This window comes from Lactuca saligna, chromosome 6 (assembly GCF_052625555.1).
Source record: "Lactuca saligna cultivar CGN05327 chromosome 6, ASM5262555v1, whole genome shotgun sequence".
NCBI lineage: Eukaryota > Viridiplantae > Streptophyta > Magnoliopsida > Asterales > Asteraceae > Lactuca > Lactuca saligna.
In genome coordinates, this window is record NC_136422.1 from 169,071,039 (window position 1) to 169,097,827 (window position 26,789).

Genomic DNA, 26,789 nt, shown 5'->3' on the forward strand with positions numbered 1-26,789 from the left:
GCCAACCAATGAAACTAGTAGATAACAATACTCCACAACAATCATAAATAATCAAAACATCAGAAAGAACATACCCGCAACAGCAAGCTGAAAAACACGACCCTAAGCCCTTGGGGGCTCCGCTCCACCCTGACCTCCACCTGTGATCCTCAACGTAGCCGGTGCTGGAGCCTGCACCGATCCTGCAACAATCTGTGGACAGTTGACCTTCAAATGTCCAACCTGATGACAATGATAGCATATCCTCAAATCCCGAACCGGCACCGACTGCCGACAATCCCTCGCATAGTGTCCCTCCTTCCCGCACTTGCGGCATGCTCCACCGGACCGACAAACCCCGGTATGACCCCTTCCACACTTACCACAGACGTGGCCACCCTGATCTCCCATCCTGAAATCAACGGTCTTAGACCGTTTCGTCGCCGGCTGCGACTGAACCGGAGCTTGCCTCAGCTCCCGCATCTGTAACTCAATCTCTAACTCACGCCGCCTGGCGGCCTCTTGCAACTCCAGCAAAGTCTCGCACCTCTGCGCAGACACAAACTGTCTGATATCCCTCTTTAGCATGCTCAGATATCGAGACATCTGAGCCTGCTCCGAAGCGAACTCAGGGCAAAACATCGCCCGCTCAGTAAACATCCTGGTGATTTCCGTCACCGATTCTGAATCCTGTTTCAGCTCCAAGAACTCCTGAGCCAACCTCTCCCTCTCGACCTGTGGAACATAACGAGTACTGAACATCTCCCTGAACCGATCCCATGAAATTGCAGCCCTCTGCGCATCCGAGTACGATCCCGTGGTCAATCTCCACCAATCCTTTGCTCCGAGCCTCAACAGGTTCAAAGCACACCTCACCCTCTGATCAGCAGGGCATGAACACGTGAAGAAACATCCCTCCACATCTGATAACCACCTCATAGCAACGATCGGATCCTGAACTCCATCAAAAGTGGGAGGCTTCGTATTATCGAAGTCCCGATACTGAAAACCTCTACTGGCTCCTCCCCCTGCCGCCGCTACTGCTGCGGTAGCCGCCGCGGCAGCCGTCTCCGTGAGAGCCGCATAACGCTCATCAAAATACTCCACCATGGCGGTCTTGATCGACCCAAACAACTCTGGCAGCTCAGCCCGAATCAATGCAGCAACCTCATCATGCAGAACCTCGCGAATCTTCGCATCCAACTCGTGCGTACTCATCTGACTGACAACCTCTGGCTGTGCAGACCCACTTGGAGCTCCCTCTCCTGCTCCTGATCCTGACCCGGATCCACTCCCAGCGTGCCCTGGAATCTCCATACTGAAAATAAAACACCAATCTCAGACATATTCCACTATTCCGGGAACCAGCTCTCATCCCAACCCTAGAGGTCATGATTTCCCTGATACGCGTATGAGTCCGTGCTTTCAGTAGTACGGGCCCATACTACCTTCCACACCAACCCATATTTGTATGAAGTACTCCCACAACACCCTAGCGACACACATAGCAACGCTCTATCCTCACCACTAGAGGAACACTAGAAATCTCTCACAAGGAACCCTAGGCTAGCAGGCATCATAAATCAGGCAACTCATCAATAATCCTGAAGATCCCTAGCCTAACTCTAGCATGCTGTTCTATCAAAGCTCGATAAAACAATTGCCATGTATGATATTTTGGGGTTACTTACTGGCTCCAGCTGATCGTACCTCCGCGTCCTCCTTTACTTATTTTGAAAACCATTTTAATTTCTCTTTTTGAAAACTCTCCTCGATTTGAGACTGGAGTCACACAAGTGTCCCTCCAATTCACTCAAACCAAGGCTCTGATACCAACTTGTAACGTCCGAAAAATACAACCAATTTAAAATTTTCAAAACAACCCGATTTTCATTAAAATGTGTACAAAAGGTTTTCAATACAATTCATCTAAGTATTCCCAGAATCACGTTGTTACAAAATTATGAGGAACGGTACGATCGCGCCTTCGCCTTGCCACAGTCTCCTGAAGAACCTAAAAAACATTAAACCACAACTGTAAGCCCGAAAGCTTAGTGAGATACCCCCAAAATACCAACCACGTATACGCCCTTCCAGGCCGTGACCTTCCGGTCCAAAACATATAAAGCATACATAACAAAACAGATCATAGAACAATCATGCATGTCGGGTCTATCGTGACTGGTCCGCCGTATCGGGCCTTCAGTCCATCGGATCCATCCTCCGGGTCTAGTCATGTCCTTCGAGTCTACAGTGGGGTTGGTCCGCCCGCATCGGGCCTTCAACCCACCTGGTCCACTCTCTGAGTCTACAGTGTGACTGGTCCGCCCGCATCGGGCCTACAGTCGGCCTGGTCCACTCTCCGAGCCTCGGCATGTCTGGTCCGCCCACGTGGGGCCTACAGCCTATCCGGACCGCTCACTGGGCCTTCGGAACAACCGGTCCGCCCTGGGTATCTTGGCCTACAGCACAAAGCAGGACCCGCCTCAACCCATCTCTAGTCCAAACAACCATGTGCACAAAACATACATTCATATAACAGTCATAATCAACAAACCGAGTAAACAGATCACATAGCATATCATTACTCTAACCGGGCTACCGACCTACCCGTTCACTAGCATAGCATTACTCTGCATATCGAGAACTGACCTTTACAAGGCCCCCTAGCATGTAGCATCCTAACTACCAGGATGCAGACACAACCAACAACAACATGATAAACGTAACTGAATCTCAATACAATAAAGGGCCGGCCTTGGTGCCTTAGACCCTGTTGATATAGTGAGGATAACTCACCTTGAAACTGACGGCTGAAAAGGTAAGATCCTGCTGCTCCGAACTCTGACACAACTCCTCCACTGAACACCAAACAATAACCCAATAAATATCCATAATTACCAAAATACCCCTGGAAGACAACTGGTCAACCCTGGACAAGTCAAAGTCAACCCCTGACTGACCCTACTCGTCGAGTCAACCGATGACTCGCCGAGTCCTTATGCTCAGACTTCCCTCAATTAGCGACCCAACTCGCCGAGTCACCCCAAGACTCGTTGAGTACAACAACTCTGAGTCCACTCGCACCCCAACTCACCGAGTCGTCCCTCGACTCACCGATTCATCGACTCAACCAGAAATATTGGGACTTCCTCGACAAGACTCACCGAGTCCAACCGGACTCGTCGAGTCCAAGGCCATCTTCAACCTACTCGCCGAGTTCAAGGCCATCTTCAAGCAACTCGTCGAGTCCACCCATGTGACTCGCCGAGTACCACCGGTCTGAATCCTTACAGAAGCATCCCAGGCCATGCAATTGATCCAAAACATAGATCCCACCTCCTACAATCCATCCATCACGTAAAGTGGCAAATTTTACGTGATTCTAACGAGATCTAGGCCATTTTCACCTTAAAACCAAGGTTTGGGACATGATAGCTTCATTCATAGCACAAAGGTTGGGACTTTAATGCACTCAATGTCTTCTCCACTCTAGATCTGAGGTAGCAACCTCAGATCCATCCTCCAACACCAAAATGTCACACCACCAAGCATCCCACACAACCCCCAAATGATGAAACTAGGAATGCACAGCCTAAGGACGAAGATATTACCTCCAAAAGATGCCTCAATAACAGCTAAACACGAATCCAAGCAAAGCCCTTTGATCCCAACCACTTCTCCTCCAAGATTTCTCCAAGCAACACCTCTCCAAGCTCCAATTTGCTCCACCAATGCTCTTCTCCACGAGATTAGGGTTTCTGGAACTCAAGGGGGAATAAGAGAGGCTGTGGAGGGGTATGATGTTCTTTATATAGGGCTCAACCCCGGAAACTAGGGTTTTCTCCATACAGCACCTACTCGCCGAGTCCATACTTGGGACTCGCCGAGTAGGCCACTCGGCACGCGGCCATGACCGCGACCTGACTCGCCGAGTCTATCCATGGACTCGCCGAGTCATCCTCTAAAACCTACACTTTTAGCCCTTCAACTCTACCCTTGCGAATCCGGGATGTTACACATACAAAAAATTAAGATAGAGATATGGGAGGAATTCTAGAAAGTGAAGTGAGTGGAAATGATTTTTGGTGTGTGTGTGGGAGGGTTCGGCCAATTTTTAAGGAAAGAAGAGGGAAAATTGACATTGTTGCATGGTGGTCCATTAGGTGATGTTCATGGATGTATGATGGGTTGTTGTGTACCTTGCTTGGTTGTTCCATGGTTAACAGAAGGTAAAGTTGTGAGGTGTCACCACAAATTGTAATTTTTTTTGTTTGTCTTGACTCCCAGCCGAAACCTCTCAAGGTTTTCAGCCATGGTGGCTATCCAAGGGGGTTTTCAGTTTTAGGGTGGCCAAAAACAACCTATGTTCTTAATAGGTTTTCGGTTTGGAGTATATGTTGGGTTTTTGGACTTAATTGGTCCCAATAAATGGCTTTTCAGTGCAATAAGGCCTAAAGAAGGGAGTTTTTGGCCTAGGGTAATTATGCCGAGAATTCTAAGCAAAGGCCCAAAAATAGATTGGGCTTAGCTATTGGATCAAGTTTGGGATTGCAAGAGGCTATTTCAAATTGATTCTAAATATATGGACATATGAATTTATATAATATTATAGTTTGAATTTCACTAATTTTACGCATCAAGGTTACATAGAGGAAATTGTTTTGTACAATCTTCACAACCTCAACCCTAATTGCTAGTTGTGACATCATCCCCCGGTTAGATGGAATTTCATCCCGAAATTTGTTCTTGAGCAGATTTCAGGAAATAAGAAAGAGATGTGGGTACTTCTGCATCATTCGGTCTTCGCGTTCCCACGTTTACTCAGGTCCTCGTTTGGCACTCTATCGGACCTTTACAATGGGAATGCGGCTTTGCTCATTTCACCCCCTTTCCATTATCTCCATGGTTTCCTCGACGTAATGGAGATTTTCATTCAACTCAATCTTGTCAAGCGGGATAACGAGTTTTTCTTCAGATAGGCATTTCTTCAGGTTTGACACATGAAAGACAGGGTGTACATTGTTGAGCTCTGGTGGTAACTGTAGATTGTAAGCCACCAGACCAATCCTGACAAGGATTTCGAATGGTCCGATGTATCTTGGGTTCAATGTTCCACGCTTCCCAAAGCGTACCATCCCTTTCCAAGTTGAGAATTTTAGCAGTACACGATCACCCACTTGAAATTCCAAAGGCTTTCGTCTTTTATCCACGTAACTCTTTTATTTGTCCCTCGACGCTTTTAGTCATTGCCTAATCTAGACGATCTTCTCAATTGTTCCTCTGATGGTTTCAGGACTGGTTAGAGTGCTGTTGGGTATCAGCCCTTTCGCTAATTGTGTGTCTCCTACCTCCGCCCAACAGAGAGGTGATCTGCATTTTCGTCCATATAGAGCCTCGGAGGGAGCGACCTTGATGCTTGTGTGATAGCTATTGTTGTAGGAGAATTCAATTATTGGCAAGTGGACATCCCATGCCTTGACGAAGTCTATCACACAGGCCCTTAGCATATCTTCTAAGGTTTGGATGATCCTCTCACTCTGTTCATCTGTCTAGGGATGGGAGGCAGTGCTCATATCGAGCTGGGACTCCAATGACCTCTGAAGTGATTGCCAAAACCGAGAGGTAAATATACTATCTTTGTCTGAGATAATAGATATTGGAATGCCGTATAATCTCCTAATCTCCTTTATGTAGGTCCTGGTTAACTTCCCAATTTTCTAAGTTTCCTTTATTTGCAAGAAGTGAGCGAATTTGGTCAATTGGTCCACAATTACCCAAATGGTGTTAAGTTCACCCGTTGTCTTGGGAAACTTGGTTATGAAATCCATTGTTATCCATTCCCAATTCCACTCGGGTATTTCTGGTTGTTGTAGTAGACTCAAAGGCTTCTGATACTCTACCGTGACTTTGGCACAAATTAGACACTTGCTCACGTAGGTACCTATTTCAAATTTCATATTTGGCCATCAATAATGTTGTTTGAGATCCAGGTACATTTGTTGAAACCCGGATGAACGGAGTACTTTGTTTTGCGGGCTTCGTTCATGACCACGTCTCTGAAACCACCGAACTTAGGGGTCCAGAATCGATCCATGAGGTAGTAGGCTCCGTCATCCTTGATTGTGAGGTTCTTGTCCATCCCATGAAAGGCTTCGTTCAAGATGTTTTCCTGTTTCAAGGCTTCCAGTTGAGCCTCCTTGATTTATGAAGGAAAATGAGAATGGATGGTCATTGTTAGTGTTCTTACTCGGTGACCCGAGTATTCCATTTTGCTTAGGGCGACTGCTACCATGTTGGCTTTGCCTGGGTGGTAACGGATCTTGAACTCGTAATCGTTGAACAACTCAACCCATCGTTACTACCTCATGTTAAGTTCTTTATGGTTCAGGATGTGTTGGATGCTTTTGTGGTCCGTGAAGATAGTGCACTTTTTCCTGTAAAGTTGTGCCTCCAAAAATTTAGAGCGAATACCACATCTCCCAACTCTAGATCATGAGTGATATAGTTCACCTCATGGGTCTTTAGTTTCCTTGACGTATAGGCTATAACCTTTACGCGCTGCATCAGTACACAACCTAACCCCTGAATGGAAGCGTCACAATATACCACAAAGTCCTCCGTTCCCTTTGGTAGAGATAGTACCGGAGCGCTGCATAGAGATTGTTTCAAAGTTTGGAAAGTAGCCTCTTGGTTCTTTTCCCAGATGAAAGGTACACCCTTTTGAGTTAAGGCAGTAAGTGGCTTGGCGATCTTGGAGAAATTCTGGATGAACCTCCTGTAATAACCAGCGAGGCCTAAGAATTTCATGAATTCCGTTGGGGTTCTTGGAGTTTCCCAGCCTTTGATTTCTTTGACCTCGGAGGGATCCACATGTATTCCATTTTCACTGACCACGTGACCCAGAAAATCCACTCTGCGGATCCACAACTCGCACTTGGAGAATTTTGCGTACAACTTCTCCACCGTTAGGGTTTTTGAAACCTACCACAGATGTTGGTTGTGTCCTTCTTTACTTCATGAATAAATGAATATATCATCAATGAATACAATCATGAAGTTGTCAAAATAGGGTCGGCAAACTCGGTTCATCAGGTCCATGAAGGCTGCAGGCTCATTCGCTAGACCGAAAGGCATTACTACGAATTCATAGTGACCGTAGTGGGTTCGGAAGGCAAACTTGATACACGGGATGAGATGAAGGTTTGTATCGGGTTTGTCTCCATATATAACTATGGTTTCATTGTTGGGTAAGTAAAGGTGAATGGCTTTCTTGTAGCACATGATATCAACATGGTGGGGGCATAACCAATCCATGCCGATGATCACATCAAAACTCCTTATAGTAATCGACATTAAGTCGATTTGAAAGGAGTGCTTATTTAAAGTTAATGTGCACCCTTTGAATACGTCATTGGTTGTTTCTGTTTTCCCATTAACCCTTTCCACTGTGAAAGTTTCGTTCAATTTTCGGTGATTTTGATTGAGTAGGTGTTTAAATTTATGACTCACGAAACTTCTTTCTACCCCACTATCAAACAAAATGCATGCATAGATGTTGTTGAGGAGGAACATACCAGTGACTATTACCGAATCCTTCACAGCCTCCTCATGTCCTAATGCTAGGACTCTGCCTGTCCCTCCTATGTTTTTTGCTGGCCTTTGGACAGTGTCTTTTGTAGTGGCTAGTTTCTCCACACCAATAACATGCTTGACTTACACCAACGTTGGTAGGTTGATTGGTATGTTGTGCTAACGTTCTACAATATCAGGCGGTGTGCCCTTTTTTATTGAAGCTGGTACAGTGCATCTCTCGGCACGCACCATGGTGATGAAAGTTGCATTTATCACATTTCGGGAGATTACCCGCATATGGCTTGGTCGGCACTGGTGTGGCACTAGCGTGAACCACCAATATGTGTTGCTTCTTTGTAGATTCCTGAGTTTGTTGCCCTTTTCTCCTGTTTCCTGAGTTTTTCTTGTTATCACTTCCTTTCTTCAGTTCAGTGACGTAAGTCATCGTGCCCTTTTGTACTCCATGGTCATATAGCTTTTGCGCTAGGCATTTGGTGTTGTTCAACGTTGTTGGGTTTGCAGCAATCACATTCCCTTGAATTGGGGGAGTTAGCCCCCAAATGAAACGTTCAACCTTCTTACTTTCAGAGGTGATCATTCCCAAACAAAAGATCGCCATGTCGCCGAACCTAGCAATGTAAGCTTCAATGTCAGAGTCCTTTATTGTGAGATTCCACAATTCCTGATCTAGTTTTTGTACCTCCCCTATAGGACAATTCTCCTTAAGCATCATGGTCTTCAGGTCCTCCCAAGCCACCGAGTTCGCCACTGGGAGTACTAGAGCCTTGATGTGGCCATTCCACCATGAAAGGGATCTATTAGCAAAAGTACAGGTTGCAAATTTCACTTTGATTTCTTCCGGACATCCGCAAATTTCAAAGATCGATTCCGTCTTCTCAAACCATCGAGTTAGGGCTATGACACCCCCACTTTCTTTGAATGGCCTTGGCTTCCCATTAGTGAATTCTTTGTATGAGTATACTTGTTGAGGCCCTTGATTAACCTTGGGATTAGAATTGCCCATTCCATTCCCACTTCCGCCTCCATTTGCACCATTGTTGTCGATATGGGCTAGAGCTGCAGTGACTGCAGCTGAAACTACCGCTAGAATGCAGCCGAATCCATTTATGGCGGAGGCGGCAGTGGTGGTGGTGGTGGTGCTACTGTGGTGTTCTTGCGCTTGGTGTACTTTTGGGGTGGCATTTTACTACAAAAGATGGAATTTACTTTAGTTTTTTTTTTTTTTTTTTTATTTTTATTTTTTTTATTATTTTTTTTAAATCAGAGATACGTTTTGAACACTATTTTAATGTAACATTTCATGTATATGTATGTCAAGCTAGTGGTTATTACGTTTTTGCTTTGTACATGTAATTGAAATCTTGTTATACCAAATAAAATTAAACAGATAAAACATAGCCGATAACAACATCCGTAAATAAAACTCATATTTGATTCATTAATGATAATATAGTGATACATAATACAATACATCAGGTTAATAATCTGGCAGCATAACAACCCTCCGAGTAGTGTAATCACTTAAACGTAGGGTCGGTCCTACATATAAAATAAAAGAAGGGGTAGCACTAACGAATACCCAATATCTAGTCTATCATAGCGGGGGAGTATGACAGATCCTACTCACACTGTGTAGTCCCATGCAGTGTATGGGATGAAGTGGAAGCACCCTGCAGCTTAGCTAGTCGGTGTCCGGCTGCCAATACCCTTTCCTCAAAGGCAACATGTCTCATCTGGTATTCCCTTACTTCCACTCATGCGGTAGTAAGGTCCTCGATAAGTCGGTCCATTGGGTAGAAGTCATTCTCGAGGTCCTGATTGCATGCCGCCATTAGCTCCTTAGCAGCTCTCATCTCTTCGACTCGGTTGGCCGTCGTCCGAGCCTGATCACCGATATCTGAGATCTGTCATATCAAAACAAGAAGAGCTCGATCGGCAGGTCCTCCATGGCGAAGGTCATAGAACCCTCGCTCCATCTTGAAAGGTGGACGCTGCCTCTGGTGCTTGCTCCATCTCTCAAGATCATAAGCCCAGGGGGCGTAGGGTCATTGTAGCCCCATCGATGTGATGGTGCCCTAGCCATGTAGGGAGGGTTGATGACTTCGACCTTTGCGTCTGTGTCATCCTCCTCCTCCTCCTATTTGACCTCCTTATTGTTCTCCTCCTCTGGATCATCCTCTATCCATCCCCTGTTCCCCTAGTTTTGGGGAAAAGGATCTCTTGGGTGGTGAAAGTCTACCATGGCGTCTGTACGAGAATATATGAGTACGAGAAAATAGATAGAATACCAAAATACCCTTATGGTATTTTATTTCTTTTAGTTTTATTCTTAGAACCTTTTGATTTAAAGTTGGTAAGTTATAGACTTTGTTGCCCACCTCAACCACTCTTAAACACATGTTGGTCATACCTTGAATAAATATAGTTGATCAGGCTATATTTACCCCGGATATGACTACATAACTGTCTAAGTTTAGTCGTGATGTCCAACTCCTCTAAATACTTTTTATTTATTTCCATATTAGGACTCTACTATTAATGTACTCACATGTAGGTATACTTTTTATAATATACATATATTTTTAAAGCATAATTTTAGTCAGAGTGTTTTTGTCCCATTGTATTTACAGTTGTATATCTTGTATGGTTAGATATACTAGTTCACTATAAACAATTCTCTGATACCAAGCTGTCACACTCCCAAACCAGGATGGTGGAAACGTCCGGGGGAGGATGACCTCATTGTATAGTATCATCACAATTGAATATAAATGGACATAACAACCCACACAACATACATTAAGAGATACCAACATACATTGTTTACATATTGTATTTGTTCATGAATTACACAAAAGTGACATAAAAGTAAGAAATTCCAAAATGTAGCAAATCCGGATCTTAGGTACCTGCTTACTGGTTCCCTGAGAATACAAGTCATTTTGAAAATCATCAACATTGAATGTTGGTGAGTTCATATGCATATTTGTATGAAAAAATTTGTAACATCCTTGATTGAAAATGGTTGGTGTATCTCCAAAAAATCCGATATTTTCTATGAAAATAATTTGTAAGCCTCGTTTCCAAAACTATGAATATATAAATCCATGTCCTTAGTTTTCTTTTGTTTGTAATTGTAAAGTGTATGTTCCTAGAAAATCCAATATTTTCTATTGTATGAAAAATGTGATCTTAAACCCTAGACCAGTAGTGAAAAACAACAGTGTACCGATGAAGTGTAAGCTTCCCGTAAATCAAGTTAGTTTGTTAATCCCTATGTGAGTTGTTATAACAATGCTTGATGTGACTATTATGCATGTTACGATGTTCTTCAGGCCTCAAAATTGGTAAGATATTTGTCACCCTAAATTGGCCTTGTCTAGCTGTAGCGAACAACACAGGTGTGGGGGTGTTAATCCCCCCGTATAGATCTAGAGCATTAACGGATTTATGTGAACTTGGATTCCATTTATTGAATAATGAAAATGACATTACTAGTGTAAATTTATGACAGGAGTTTTATGACACGCAGTTCACAAATTTCATAACATGTAGTTTATTATCCATGCTATATGAGTTTTTACGACGTGCAATTTATGACACGCGAACTTTTCTGTCATATATCTGTTTTGTATACCCTTTTGGTTGAACTATTTATAACACTTTATAAAAATAGCCATTAGTGTTTGTGTCTAGTTGTAACATATGTTTTAAAATAACATAATATCTCGGGTTTTAACCCATCAAAATAGTGACATCATAATTACGACTATTTTACAACAAAAAGTTGTTTGTAAAATAAACACTACTAGAAAAATAGCCTTTTACGACGCGCAAATTACGACACTCATTAATTTATGTTACGCAAACGAGAGTGACATTAAAAAAGGGTCATCTCTTCAGAAAATTTAAGGATTTAGGTCACTTATTATTGCGCGCCTTTAAATTAGTGTCAAAAGAAAAAAAAAATTAAAAACACGGAGGGCGCTGTACCTTAAATGCGCGCCCTCTATATGTGTCGCTTTATAATTTTAATGAACGCGCGTTCCTTAGTTACAAGCGGGAAAAGAAAAGCCAAAAAATTAGAAAAGCCCGCTACCCTCCCTGCCCTAAGCATTTTCACGCATCTTTCATTCTCCTCACACTGTTGTGCAACTTCTCAATCAAAGATCAAAGGTTACGATTTCATCCCCATCTCTCGACTTCATCATCTCAATCAAGAAAAAGGGCTTCTGATTTCCATTCATCTACTTCATCGTTGCTGTAATTTCACCTTCTTCATCTCTCTGCTGTTCTTGAGAATACTCGCCAACAGTTTTCTTGCACTATTCCTTGACTTGCTTCCTTCTAGATACGCTTCTTCAAATAACTCCAACAATAACAAACCCCAATCCTACACCCCTCATCCTATTCCATGGCATCATCAATTACCGGCGATGTCATATACCACCATCTCTCCGATGAATTCTAATTTTTCGGCTTTAATTTGTAAATATATCCCGCGTACGATCTTCAAAAAGCTTCCGGTGGTAGATCTAGCATGGTCAGCGTGTGTGTGCAGGTTGAGGAGTTCAGTAGCTTCTGATCAAGAGATTCAGGTTAGGGCTTTCAAGGCGCCATGGAAACTGTAATGGTGTTCATTGTGGCGGAGGGATTAGGGTTTCTAGAGTGAGAGACGAAAGGGGAAATTGGTGTAAATGTCTGTAGAAGGAAGCATGTAATGTTGTTCTCTATTAACCGACGACTTAGGGTTTTAACTTTCACCACTGCTGCTGCTTCGCCACCTAAGCGAATCGACACTCATAATGCACCTTCCACTGCGACGAAGCACTAGGATGCTTTATGATTGGCCTCGCATCAAGGTTCCACAGAGCCCAAATCATTCGAACTAGAAACCTTCAGGTACTATCACTACAAGATCTCACCTCGAGCTCACCGCACCTCACCGAGACTGTAACGACTGCTCAAGTTTACAAGCATTTGTTTAAGAGCCAACCACTTTCTGGTCCTCACGCTCACAAGACTACGATTTAGGGCTTGTTACATTGTGCTTGTGTCAGACTTACAAGGAGATTAAGGGTTTTACAACTTCTCCCTATCGCCATCTATGAACTAATGAAGCCCTAGAAAGGTACGATTCAAGCATCGTCTAAGGTAAAGTTGGTAGTGCCTCATCCAAAAATAAATTGGAATATATCTTTGTTGTTCCACCCCGTCAACAAGATTTAGGGTTTTACAACTTCTCGCTCTTTTTTTCTCTCGATATTTCTTTTCCATTCTCCCCCCTTTTTTTCTCTTGATATTTCTTCTCCATTCTCTTATAGTTATGCTATGTGGTTAATTTGTTTATACATATACTTGATACTTGATAACTATGTGTTGTCAGGTTTCTATTTCATCCCTGAAACATTGAGTATTGAGGAGCAATGCAGATGGATTAAGGAGAGCTATGACTTTCCTGAAGCAACTTGTAATCTACTCCACACATTACATTCTGACTTTCCTGAAGCAACTTGTAATGGTATTAGTTCATAGAGCCTTAGTGCAAAAGCACATCAATATTCTTGCCATAATTGCTCCTAGGCATCCAGATCTAGGGCATGAGAATGCTCATGTATGATTCCATGATTCTATATCAATTTTCTCTTTATTTATTATTATAAGTTATAACTTACTAAACTTTTGATGTTTTTTTAAATATTATCTATACAGGTAAATTTGATCTGAAATAATCAGATTCATCAAAGGAAAAGGAAAACAAGGATGATGGGTCCCTGGTGCATTGACGGTTTTGCCCCTGTATGCGATGCTTCTTGGATATGAAGGAAGGGAAAGGTTTAAGAGTTATAATCCTTCTATAGTGGTGACTTATTTTTATTCAGATGTTACTGGTTTTTTTTAATAAGTATTAGTGTTTTTGATAAATCAGGGCTACTCTAAGGAAAATCTTGATGGAGGAAACAAGAGTTCAGAGTATATTCATGACATTGTCATCAAACATGCTGATCGCCATAACCTTTTGCGCCCTGAAACCCTTGAATCATTGTTTGTTCTATATCGTATCACAGAAGATTCAAAGTATGTTCTATTATTATTATTATTACTTTTTTTAATCTTGATTATATATATATATATATATATATATATATTATTTTTTATGATATATATTAATTTTTTTAATGTTATTATCAGATATCGTGAATGGGGTTGGTCAATTTTCGAGGCGTTTGAGAAGTACACAAAGGTTGAATCTGGTGGCTATACCTCTCGTGAATGGGGTTGGTCAATCTTCATATGGCATTTTGTACACAAACAGAGCCTCCTTAACCTCCGAACATGCCCGTACAATTAAGGTTCCGTTTCCGTTTTTCCTATTACCTGATTTCAACAATTTTTACAACTTCGCTTGTCAAATTAAGAGATTCAACCACATTTCTCTGCCGATATATGATTTGATTGGTAAATGGTAATCGGTGATCCACATGTTGATGATCTCTTATTGCAATTGAATTGTTTGAGTTTCAATCGTTGGATTTCTTATAATCTGTTCAAATTAGAGAAAACTCGTATGATTTTCGATATCTGTTTCTGTGGCTGATTTGGTTGGTGTTGCATGTTTGAAATTAACATGATTTCGTCAGTTTTTGAGCTAAAATTCGACCTAATAACAAATCCATCAAGTCTTCTTATCAATGTTTGATTGAAATTCAACAGTTAAGAGTTGCAATTTCTACATCATCATTCTACTTCTGATTGAATTCAATTCATTGGGGATCAACTGCTCTTTTTGTATTTCATTTCAAAAACATTGTGAGAAAATATATTAATAAATCCTCTTTTTCACATGACTTTTTTTCGGGTGCAGATTCTTGAACAGAGAGTAGAGACATTAGAACGAGAGGTAGATGCTGCCATTTTAGCTTCAGCTCATGCTCGTATAGAGAAAAGAGAAGCTGAAGCAGGACAAAAAGCTGCTGAATTACAAGCAAAAGAGATGATAAAAGAGCTTGAAAACACCACAAGTATGCACACTCTATAACTTTTTTATTTAGATCTTAATGTTGTTGGAATAATTTCTTATTTTTATAACATTGTATTCTTCTTCATTTTGTACACAAACATGTATTTGGAAAACCCTAAGCCTTGGTGGCTATACACACATGAGCTGGAGAACAAAATCTCACATTTGGAAGAGGAAAATGAAAGACCCAAGAGGCAGAAGGTATGTATATCTGTTTCTCATAGTCTTTTCTCTCTTTTTCATGTTATCCAGTCTCTTCCTTACAGGAATTGTCTTCATGGGTTTCTGGAAGCCCTGTTTTAGAAGGTTTTCAATCTTTCAACAATAATACAATCCAAAAATACATAAATACCCTTCTACTTACTTCTTGAGCCTGAGCCGGGGTAGCAACGTTTCCAGTTCCAATAGCCCAAACATTATCCCAGTTTTTTTTATCTTATCTGCAAATTAAAAAAAAATTCATGAAAATGATAGATGTTTGTTACTTTCACATTGTAAAAAAACGATTAAACAATTTAAAAATGAAAAATAAAACATATATTCATTTCCAAATCACCTGCAATTGCCTTAGTTTGTGCAGCAACAACTTTCATAGTTGTTCCAGCTTTTTCTACAAATGTTGGGGCTTTTTTCTCTGGCTTTTGTTTTTCTAATTTTTTAAAACTTGCATACATTTCAAATTCAGTTCTTTGTAAATGTTGGAAATATGGATTTTATGTTGCTTTTGTAACGTGTTGTTGGTGTTTTTAGTTTTAAATAGGGATGAGCAAATGGACCGGGGAACCGGCCGGAACCGGTACCGGAACCGGAACCAGCACCGGAACTGGAACCCGATGGAACCGGTCGGGCCGGGACCGGAACGTTATTTTTGTGGATTTTTGGAACCGGGAACCGGTAGGAACCAGAACCGATATAACCGGAACCGGTAGAACCGGCGAAAACCGGTAGAACCGGCAAAAACCGGAACCATATCATGCTATTTTTCAAGGACCGGTTCCAACATTTGAAGACACGACAAGAACCGGTAGGAACCGGGAACCGGTAGAACCGGAACCGATAGAACCGCCGGGCCGGTTCGGTTCTTGATTTTGGCCGAAGCCGGTTCTCGGTTCCGGTCCAGTTCGGGCCGGTTCTGGCCGGTTCGGTCCTTTTGCTCATCCCTAGTTTTAAATAATCTTAACCTGTTTTTATGGTGAAACAGTGTTCGCAAGAAAAATTTATGGCATTGGAAGTTACCCAAATTCTGTTGAATGCACAAGTTGTTGATTGATGTGTTCGGAAGCATGCTCTAAACCACAAGCAAGGTTCTATACTTGCATCCATCACGTGGTTTATAATTAAATAAATTTGGGGAAATAGGGTTTTTGGTTCTACGAGTTCTTATAACCTGGTAATCAAGAACCCTGTATTCTCACTGTATCTTGCTTATGATAATCAGACTCATATATGTTTCACGTGCCTTCTTTTGCTTAAGAGTGATTATTGCTGCAATTTGTGCAGTCATGGCGACTATGGTTCATGAAGGATCTTATTTTCATGAGGCTCAATTTGATTCAAAGATGAAAGAGTTGTAAGTGTCCCTCCTATAATCCAATTGTTGATTAAATGTGAGAAATTAGCAAGGTTAATCTTTCACATTGTAACACTGATTTTTCAAACAAAATTTTCGATTTTTATAAAAGCATAATTCCATCAATATTCATAGAAACAACCCCTTTTAATTGTTCAACAGGATAGTACAAAATCCCAAGATCAAAATGTCAAGCTCCAAACGTGTGTGTACGGATCAAGCCGGCGCCTTCCCACGGTCGTCACTAGCACCTGAAACAAATAACATCAACACTGTAAGCACAAAGCTTAGTGAGTTTCCCAAAATACTACATATAACACATATTAGCCACTCGAGGCTATAACTCTGTGGGTCCGTGCACCCAAACTCTGCGAACCCTCAGGTTCTAACTCTGTGAACCTTCCGGTTCTAACTTTGTAAACATGCACAGCATCAAACATATAAAGTAATGCAGTACAACACATAACATACATAGCATACAATTACTCTATCACATAACTCTGGTTACCTACTCAAGGTAAAGTATAGTGAGAAGACTCACCTCGTGTGTCTCGGTAAACCGTAACCCTGAAATCGCTAAACACTCGATCTGCCGAGCTGAAGTCCCCCTATAGCACAATATATCTCTAATTAACACTTTCCCAACTAGGGTTGACCATACCATAACAGGACAATCTAGGTCAACGCTGGTCAACGGTCAACTTGACCGGACTCGGCGAGTGCACTATAGCGACTCGGCAAGTCTGAGCGCAATCACCAATTTCCCCGGAATCCTCTCTTGACACGTTGAGCATCCCTTCCCAACTCGACGAGCCCCACCTGGCACGAGTTGTGGGGCCACCACGACTCAACTCGCCGAGTCTCAAGAACGACTCGGCGAGTCCGGTTTGACTCGGTCCACCTGTCCATCCTGACTCCCCCTTGACCCACTGAGTTCACTCATCCCAACTCGGCGAGGCCACTCGCTGAGTGGTCGTGCAGCATTCAAGCTACTCGCCGAGTCTGTTCTTCGGACTCGGCGAGTCAGAGCCATGCACTGACTCAATCTTGCTCTAAAGGCCAGATCCAGTCCACTAATCCATAGATCCAGTCCCCCCATGCTTATTTAGCACGTAAAGTCACAATCTTGATGCATAAATAACCTCTACATGATCACAAATGATGTTTTTGACTCTACTACTTCAATACAAGGCCAAGGACTCCATTTCCACCCATAAAGCTTGATGAGTGAGGCCCTCTGGACCTCTATGGATCCAGATCCATGGTCTCAACCCAAGGAGGGAACAAAAGAGCACCAAATCACCCCATAAATGATCATATTAAGCCCTAACTTGCATCAAGTTTCACCAAATAGAAAATGGTCCGAAAATATTACCTCTAAAGTGATGATCCAAGCTCCAAATCCACGAAATAGCAACCTCCTTTGCCTCCTCTTGCCTAGAGCCTCCTTCTTCTTGCTAAACAACACTCACAAGGTCAAGATTTGCTCTCAATCCTTCACCAAACGCTCAAGAACTCTAGGGACACACTCTGGGGATTGGATGAGTGCAAATGACGGCCATAAGGCCCGTTAAATAGGCCACAAACCCGGGGATTTAGGGTTCCATAACACAGCGCAGACTCGCCGAGTCTATACCCTGGACTCGCCGAGTCCAAGCGCGCACCTTCGCTCAATCCCGCGTCCCTACTCGGCGAGTCTGAGCCCTGACTCGCCGAGTCCCTCTTACAAAATAACACAATTAAACTTACATTATACCTGGTAAAATCCGGATGTTACAACTCTCCCCCACTAGAACTGGACTTCGCCCTCGAAGTCCCGCTCTAAAACAGCTCCGAATGCTGCTCCCGCATCATATCCTCCGGCTCCCAGGTCATCTCTGATCCCTTCCGATGTTGCCACTGAACCAATACCAGAGGTACCTCCTTGTTCCTCAGAACTTTGATCTTCCGATCCCTAATAGCCACTGGTCTCTCCGCATAATTCAGGCTCGCATCAACCTGAATATCCTCAAGTGGAACCACTGCCGACTCATCGGCTATACATTTCCTCAACTGCGATACATGAAAAGTGTTGTGAATCTGTCCCAATTCTGCTGGTAATTCCAGCCGATAGGCTACCCGGCCCACCCTGGCGATCACACGAAATGGGCCAATAAACCGGGGTCCCAATTTGCCCCTCTTCCTGAACCGGATCACTGCTTTCCAAGGAGAGACCTTCAGGAGAACAAATTCGCCGACCTGAAATTCCAATTCGGACCGGCGCCTATCCGCGTAACTCTTCTGCCGGCTCTGAGCGGTCAATAACCTCTGCCTGACCAGCTGTATCTGCTCTGTCGTCTGATTCACGATCTCTGTACTGCCCATTACCCTTTGCCCAACCTCTCCCCAACATATGGGAGTCCGACACCTCCTACCATATAACAGCTCAAAGGGCGGCATACCAATGCTCGAATGATAGCTGTTATTGTAGGAAAACTCCGCTAGAGGCAAATACGAGTCCCAACTACCCCCAAAATCCAATACACAAGCTCGAAGCATGTCCTCGAGTGTCTGTATCGTCCGCTCACTCTGACCGTCGGTCTGGGGGTGGTATGCGGTACTAAAATGCAACTTAGTACCCAACTCCTCATGAAATTTCTTCCAAAAACGGGAAGTGAAACGCACATCGCGGTCTGAAATAATCGAGATCGGCACCCCATGCCGAGATACAACCTCCCTCACGTAAACCTCCGCCAACTTCTCTGCTGAAGAACTCTCACTGATGGCAAGAAAGTGAGCGCTCTTTGTCAATCTATCCACAATCACCCAAATCGCATCAACTCCTCTGGCAGTCCTCGACAATTTGGTGATAAAGTCCATAGTGATCTGTTCCCACTTCCACTCGGGAACCTCCAATGGCTGCAACTTGCCATGCGGTCTCTGGTGTTCGGCCTTTACCCTTCGACAGGTCAAACACCTCTCGACAAACCATGCTACATCCCTCTTCATACAGGGCCACCAATACTCCTTCCTTAGATCCAAATACATCTTCGTGGCCCCGGGGTGGATCGAAAATTTCGATCTATGAGCCTCCTCCATCAATGTAGCACGGGTACCGCCCACAAACGGTACCCAGATCCTGCCCTGATAAGTCATAAGGCCTCGACTATCCGATATAAACTCAGAAACCATCCCAACAACCCGCTCTCTCTTCTGCATCTCCGGACGCATGGCCTCGGCCTGAGCCCCACGAATGGCGTCCAGAACTGGAGCTATCACGGTCAATCTCAAACATACATCTCGCAGGGGAGTACTCTCCGCCCTGCGACTCAACGCGTCGGCTACCACATTAGCCTTGCCCGGGTGGTACAAGATCTCACAATCATAATCCTTGACCACGTCTAACCATCTCCTCTGCCGCATATTTAGGTTAGGCTGATCCATTAAGTACTTCAAACTCTTATGGTCCATGTAAATCGTACAACGAACCCCATACAAGTAGTGCCGCCAAATCTTGAGGGCGAACACCACTGCCCCCAACTCCAAATCATGTGTGGGGTACCTCGTCTCGTGAGGCTTCAACTGCCTCGATGCATAAGCTATCACATGACCCCTTTGCATCAATACTGCCCCCAATCCTAGGATCGATGCATCACAAAATACCACAAAACCTTCCATACCTTCCGGAAGGGCTAATACTGGAGCTTCACACAACCTTTGGCGAAGCGTCTCAAAGGAGGTCTGCTGCTCGGGACCCCATGCAAATGCCACACCCTTCTGGGTCAATCTGGTGAGTGGAACCGCAATCTTGGAGAAATCCTTAATAAATCTCCGATAATACCCTGCCAACCCGAGGAAACTCCGTATCTCAGAAGGTGACCTCGGCACCTCCCACCTCATCACTGCGTCAACCTTGGCCGGATCGACCAATATCCCCTTCTGGTTAACGAGATGTCCCAGAAACTGGACCTCCCGTAACCAGAAATCGCACTTGGAGAACTTTGCGTAAAGTTTCTCCGCTCTCAAAACCCCAAGCACCTCCCTCAAATGCTCCTCGTGCTGCTCACTAGATCTCGAATATACCAGAATATCATCAATGAAAACAATCACCGACCGATCCAACATCGGCCGACATACCCTGTTCATGAGGTCCATGAACACAGCCGGGGCATTAGTGAGCCCAAAAGGCATCACCACAAACTCATAATGCCCATAACGCGTCCTGAATGCTGTCTTCTGGACGTCCTCGTCCCGCACTCTCACCTGATGATAGCCCGACCTCAAATCAATCTTGGAGAACCAAGATGCTCCCTGTAGCTGATCGAATAAATCGTCGATCCTCGGCAGCGGGTAACGGTTCTTGACCGTCAGCTTATTCAATTCCCGGTAATCAATACACATGCGATGCGAGCCATCCTTCTTCTTCACAAACAAGATGGGTGCTCCCCACGGCGAGCTACTCAGCCGAATAAACCCCTTACCCAGCAACTCCTGAAGTTGCGAGGATAACTCCTGCATCTCTGGAGGCGCAAGGCGATACGGCACCTTAGCAATAGGTGCGGCCCCCGGAACCAAATCGATGCCAAACTCCACTTGCCTCGCGGGAGGCACACCTGGTAACTCTTCGGGAAATACATCTGGAAACTCCCGCACCACCGGAACTTCCTCCACAGAGCTCGGTCTCTCGGAGATCACTCGCGTATCCATCACATACGCTACATAACCCTTACAGCCCTACTGTAAACACTGCCTCGCCCTAGCAGCCGAACAAAAGGCTGATCCAGAACGTGTACCCTTGCCGTATACTGAAAGAACTCCCCCACTAGGATCTCGTATAGTCACCAGCTGTCGCTCGCAATCGATAACCACACCGAATCGGCTCAACCAATCCATGCCCACTATAACACAAACATCACCCATCGCAATCGGAATCAGGTCGATCGGAAACTCGACCCCGAATATCTCCAATACACATCCCCGGAAGACCTCTGTAGCACAAATCACTCTATCGGCGGCTATGGAAACCCGCAGGGGCCGACTCAATATTCCACGACTAACACTGATACGCTGACTAAATGCCAAAGACACAAAAGATCGACTCGCACCCGAGTCAAATAACACTAAAGCAGGTACAGAATTCACAAGGAAGGTACCTAAGCATAGCATGATATAAGCATAATATCTCAACATCATAAACAATAATGAAAAGGAAACATACCAGCCACAACGTCGGGTGCGGCGCGGACCTCTTCCGCAGTCAGCTGGAAGGCTCTCCCCCGAGCCCTTGGTGCCTCGGCCTTCACGGGCCGACTCTCTGCAGCAGCAGCTCTGATGGCGGCGGGGGCAGACCCCTGAGATGCCCCGCGCAGCAGTGGACACTCCGCCTTCCGGTGTCCGGTCTGGTTGCAGTGGAAGCACACTGCAAATCCCTTGGGGCAGTCCTTAGCCATATGCCCCTCCTTGCCACATTTGTAGCAAGACCCTGCCCGACAGGCGCCATCGTGACCCTTGCCGCACTTCCCACAAGTGCGGCCCTTCTGGCTCCCGGGTCTGGGATCAGCGGGCTTGGCCCGCTTGGCTGCCGGCTGGGACTGTGCCGGCCGCCGATCCCTCCCCATAGACTCCACATCCTCCCTGGCCTGAGTCTCAAGCTCAATCTCCCTCTTCCGAGCATTTGCCTGAAGCTCGGCAAATGTCCGGTACGAGGAGTTCGCAGCGAACTCCCGAATATCCCGTCTCAAAATGCTCAGATAACGGCTCATACGTGCCTGCTCGGTGGATACATGCTCAGGGCAAAACATCGCCCTCTCCTGAAACATCCTCGTAATCGCTGTAAGTGACTCGGTACCCTGCTTGAGGGTCAGAACTCCTGTGCCAGACGTTCCCTCTCCACCTGAGGAACATACTCATCTCGGAACATGGAAGTGAACCTCTCCCAGGTCACTGCCGCAAGCTCGGTCGGTGTGAAATGCGCAGTCACAAACTTCCACCAGTCCTTCGCTCCCAAGCGAAGCTGGTTCAGCGCGAACCGAACCTTCAAATGCTCAGGGGACGAGCAAGTGAAGAAGCATCCCTCCATATCAGATATCCACCTCATAGCTGCCACCGGGTCCTGTGCACCATCAAACTCTGGTGGCTTGGTGTTGCTGAACTCCCTGAACAACATCGCATCACCTCCCTGGGGTCTTGCCGCAGCAATCGCTGCGGTAGCTGCTACAACCGCAACCTCAGAAAGAGCGGCATAGCGCTCGTCAAACGTCTCAATCAAAGCGGTCTTAATGGACCCGAACATCTCTGGTATCTCGGCTCTGATGACCGCAGCCACCTCCTCATGAATGATCTGTCGAATGTCCTCATCACTAGATCCGGCATCCTCCGGCATGTGTCGTGTCCTCACCATGATCAACCTCTGAAATACAACATGTGATAATTAGAATTCACTCGAACACCCTTACATTCAACAATCCACCCCTCCTTGATTCTTGGCATCCCCAGATTCTTATTTGAACTGTGTACCGCTCCGGTGCTTTTAGTAGTACGGGCCCAATACTACTGTCCGCACCGTCTCGGTACACACCCCAAATCGTCCTCTTCGGATCCCAGTCCCCAAGTACTCTATTATACTTAAATCTCTCTGAACAGATCTCACACAAAACCCTAGTTGCTACCTAATTACTCTCAGCGTCTCGTAGCAGCTCACCATTCCCTAAGCTAAGGCATCACAAAACAGGCCACTCTAGCCCTATCAGCAATACCTAGCCTACTCTAGCATGCACACACATCACAATAATAGTTATTACATAACAAAAGATATTTTGGGAATTCACCGTTCGGGCGCTGACTGATCGTACACACGTTTCTTCCTGGAAAACCCTTTACTCTTAGAAAATTTTGGTTTTTATTTTGAAAATATCTCTTCATTTCCTCAGTTTGAGTTCAAATACCCCCGAAGGTGTACCCGAATCCCTCAAACCAAGGCTCTGATACCAATTTGTAACACTAATTTTTCAAACAAAATTTTCGATTTTTATAAAAGCATAATTCCATCAATATTCATAGAAACAACCCCTTTTAATTGTTCAACAGGATAGTACAAAATCCCAAGATCAAAATGTCAAGCTCCAAACGTGTGTGTACGGATCAAGCCGGCGCCTTCCCACGGTCGTCACTAGCACCTGAAACAAATAACATCAACACTGTAAGCACAAAGCTTAGTGAGTTTCCCAAAATACTACATATAACACATATTAGCCACTCGAGGCTATAACTCTGTGGGTCCGTGCACCCAAACTCTGCGAACCCTCAGGTTCTAACTCTGTGAACCTTCCGGTTCTAACTCTGTAAACATGCACATCATCAAACATATAAAGTAATGCAGTACAACACATAACATACATAGCATACAATTACTCTATCACATAACTCTGGTTACCTACTCAAGGTAAAGTATAGTGAGAAGACTCACCTCGTGTGTCTCGGTAAACCGTAACCCTGAAATCGCTAAACACTCGATCTGCCGAGCTGAAGTCCCCCTATAGCACAATATATCTCTAATTAACACTTTCCCAACTAGGGTTGACCATACCATAACAGGACAATCTAGGTCAACGCTGGTCAACGGTCAACTTGACCGGACTCGGCGAGTGCACTATAGCGACTCGGCGAGTCTGAGCGCAATCACCAATTTCCCCGGAATCCTAACTTGACATGTCGAGCATCCCTTCCCAACTCGACGAGCTCCACCTGGCACGAGTTGTGGGGCCACCACGACTCAACTCGCCGAGTCTCAAGAACGACTCGGCGATTCCGGTTTGACTCGGTCCACCTGTCCATCCTGACTCCCCCTTGACCCACTGAGTTCACTCATCCCAACTCGGCGAGGCCACTCGCTGAGTGGTCGTGCAGCATTCAAGCTACTCGCCGAGTCTGTTCTTCGGACTCGGCGAGTCAGAGCCATGCACTGACTCAATCTTGCTCTAAAGGCCAGATCCAGTCCACTAATCCATAGATCCAGTCCCCCCATGCTTATTTAGCACGTAAAGTCACAATCTTGATGCATAAATAACCTCTACATGATCACAAATGATGTTTTTGACTCTACTACTTCAATACAAGGCCAAGGACTCCATTTCCACCCATAAAGCTTGATGAGTGAGGCCCTCTGGACCTCTATGGATCCAGATCCATGGTCTCAACCCAAGGAGGGAACAAAAGAGCACCAAATCACCCCATAAATGATCATATTAAGCCCTAACTTGCATCAAGTTTCACCAAACAGAAAATGGTCTGAAAATATTACCTCTAAAGTGATGATCCAAGCTCCAAATCCACGAAATAGCAACCTCCTTTGCCTCCTCTTGCCTAGAGCCTCCTTCTTCTTGCTAAACAACACTCACAAGGTCAAGATTTGCTCTCAATCCTTCACCAAATGCTCAAGAACTCTAGGGACACACTCTGGGGGTTGGATGAGCGCAAATGACGGCCATAAGGCCCCTTAAATAGGCCACAAACCCGGGGATTTAGGGTTCCATAACACAGTGCAGACTCGCCGAGTCCATACCCTGGACTCGCCGAGTCCAAGCGCGCACCTTCGCTCAATCCCGCGTCCCTACTCGGCGAGTCTGAGCCCTGACTCGCCGAGTCCCTCTTACAAAATAACACAATTAAACTTACATTATACTTGGTAAAATCCGGATGTTACACACATGTTGATAAGTTATTGATTATACAGGCTTTCATCTGAAGGACTCGTCTTTTTCACATCATATGATTTTTTACCCATATTGGATAAGTAATAACTGTTCTATCCCCCTTACATATCAAGTGGTAGAAATCAACCCTTCAGAGAGTGAAGATGCAGATCCCTTATCAGTTACAAAACCTGCCAGATCTGGAAAATTTAGCTTTAGGGGTACTTTTAGTCTCTTAAAGCCAAAATCAACTAGCTCAAGGAGGAACATCCAAGTTCTAGAAGCAATTGACCATACTACCCCTACTCCCAACATGTTTTCCCCACAGGACTATGTGGGACAAGGGGGAAATATGCTGTTTTCCTCTCGAAATGATGCCTATCTTTCACCTCGTGTGGGTATAGCTGTTGCCACTCAGAATTCTGATGTTTTTAGTGCTGGACTATCACTTCTTGAGCTCGAAAAGAAGGTGAGTCACATATTTTATTCTTTAAATAATTTTGTCACCTTCTCACTCAAAAATCTATTTAACTAATGGTAATGTCTATTCTTTTTCCTCTCATAGCAAAGAGTGGATGTTAAAGCTTTTAATACAGATTGATCTCACTACAAACTTTTGATTCTACTTCACATGACATCTGATAGGACAAAAGTAAATACATTTACTTACACGTTACACCATTTACGAATTCTCATTTTAAATTTCCGATGAAACTTCCATCATTTTTCGGATTTGTGAAGAGGAGGTTCTGACTTTTCACGTGGAAGAACATTCTAGAATTTGTGTGATTGCTGATTGTTGCGATCAGACAGGTATAAGTGTAGATGAAAGGCTTGTAAGGGTTGCTGAAACCCTAGAGAAGTTAATGGAGTTGATTTCACAAAAGGATAATAGAAGTCCAGATGCTGCTAAAGCAAGTTCAAGTGTTACCAAAGACTGTGATTTCATGTCTCCTAAGCTTAGTGATTGGTCACGTAGAGGTTCAGAAGACATGCTTGATTGTTTTCTTGATCAAGGCGATAATTCTGTATCAATGGATGATCTTAAAGCTCACCCCTCTATGTCATGTAGGACCCACTTTGGTCCTAAATCTGACCAAGGAATGACCACATCATCTGCTGGCAGCATGACTCCTAGGTCGCCATTGATGACACCAAAAACCAGCCAGATAGACTTGTTATTGGCAGGGAAGGGTGCCTATTATGAACATGATGACCTTCCACAGGTAGGTAACAGGTTCTTATTTGTTATGAGATATAGGTACTGATATTGAAATATTTGTAGATGAATGAGCTTGCTGATATTGCTCGATGTGTTGGCAATACGCCATTGGATGATGACCGATCTTTGTCGTATCTACTGACGTGTCTTGATGACTTAAGAGTCGTGATCGACCGGAGAAAGTTTGATGCCCTGACCGTTGAGACATTTGGAGCACGCATAGAGAATCTTATTCGGTGATAACATTTTTATAATAAACATGTTTTTCATGAGGTGTGTGTTTGTTAAATCATAAATCATAAATCATAAATCATAAATGTTAATTATTAGTTGTTACAAGCAGGGAGAAGTATTTGCAGATTTGTGAGAGGGTTGATGATGAAAAAGTTGACATCGCAAGCACGGTTATCGATGAAGATGCTCCAGTGGAGGATGATGTGGTACGGAGCTTGAGAACCAGCCCTATACATTCCGGAAATAAGGACTGCACTTCCGTTGATGACTTTGAGATTATAAAACCGATTAGTCGTGATGATGCAATTGTATATAAATGAGTTCATTTTTTATAAGATTTACTCACTTTTGGAATAATTATTTGTATTTGACATATTAGTGAAATGAAATATCTTTGTTATTTATGGTATTTTATTTTGTATTATGAGATTTTTAATGTATTATTTAATTTGAAAACTAGTAAATCTATAAATAATATTTTTTTTAAACATTTAAAAT

The 26,789-nt window shown here is 44.1% G+C and overlaps 1 protein-coding gene across 1 annotated transcript; it reads left to right on the forward strand.

The window, feature by feature from the left end:
- Window positions 1-14,419: 14,419 nt before the first annotated feature.
- Window positions 14,420-26,425, forward strand: LOC145003123 (putative serine/threonine protein kinase IRE3). Its single transcript, XM_078962263.1, has 6 exons — window positions 14,420-14,597; window positions 14,849-14,902; window positions 24,970-25,304; window positions 25,645-26,061; window positions 26,121-26,330; window positions 26,401-26,425. Exons 1-5 carry the CDS (start codon window positions 14,420-14,422, stop codon window positions 26,295-26,297), a joined length of 1,161 nt encoding a protein of 386 aa, XP_078818389.1. The 3' UTR covers window positions 26,298-26,330; window positions 26,401-26,425.
- The last annotated feature ends 364 nt before the right edge of the window (window positions 26,426-26,789 follow it).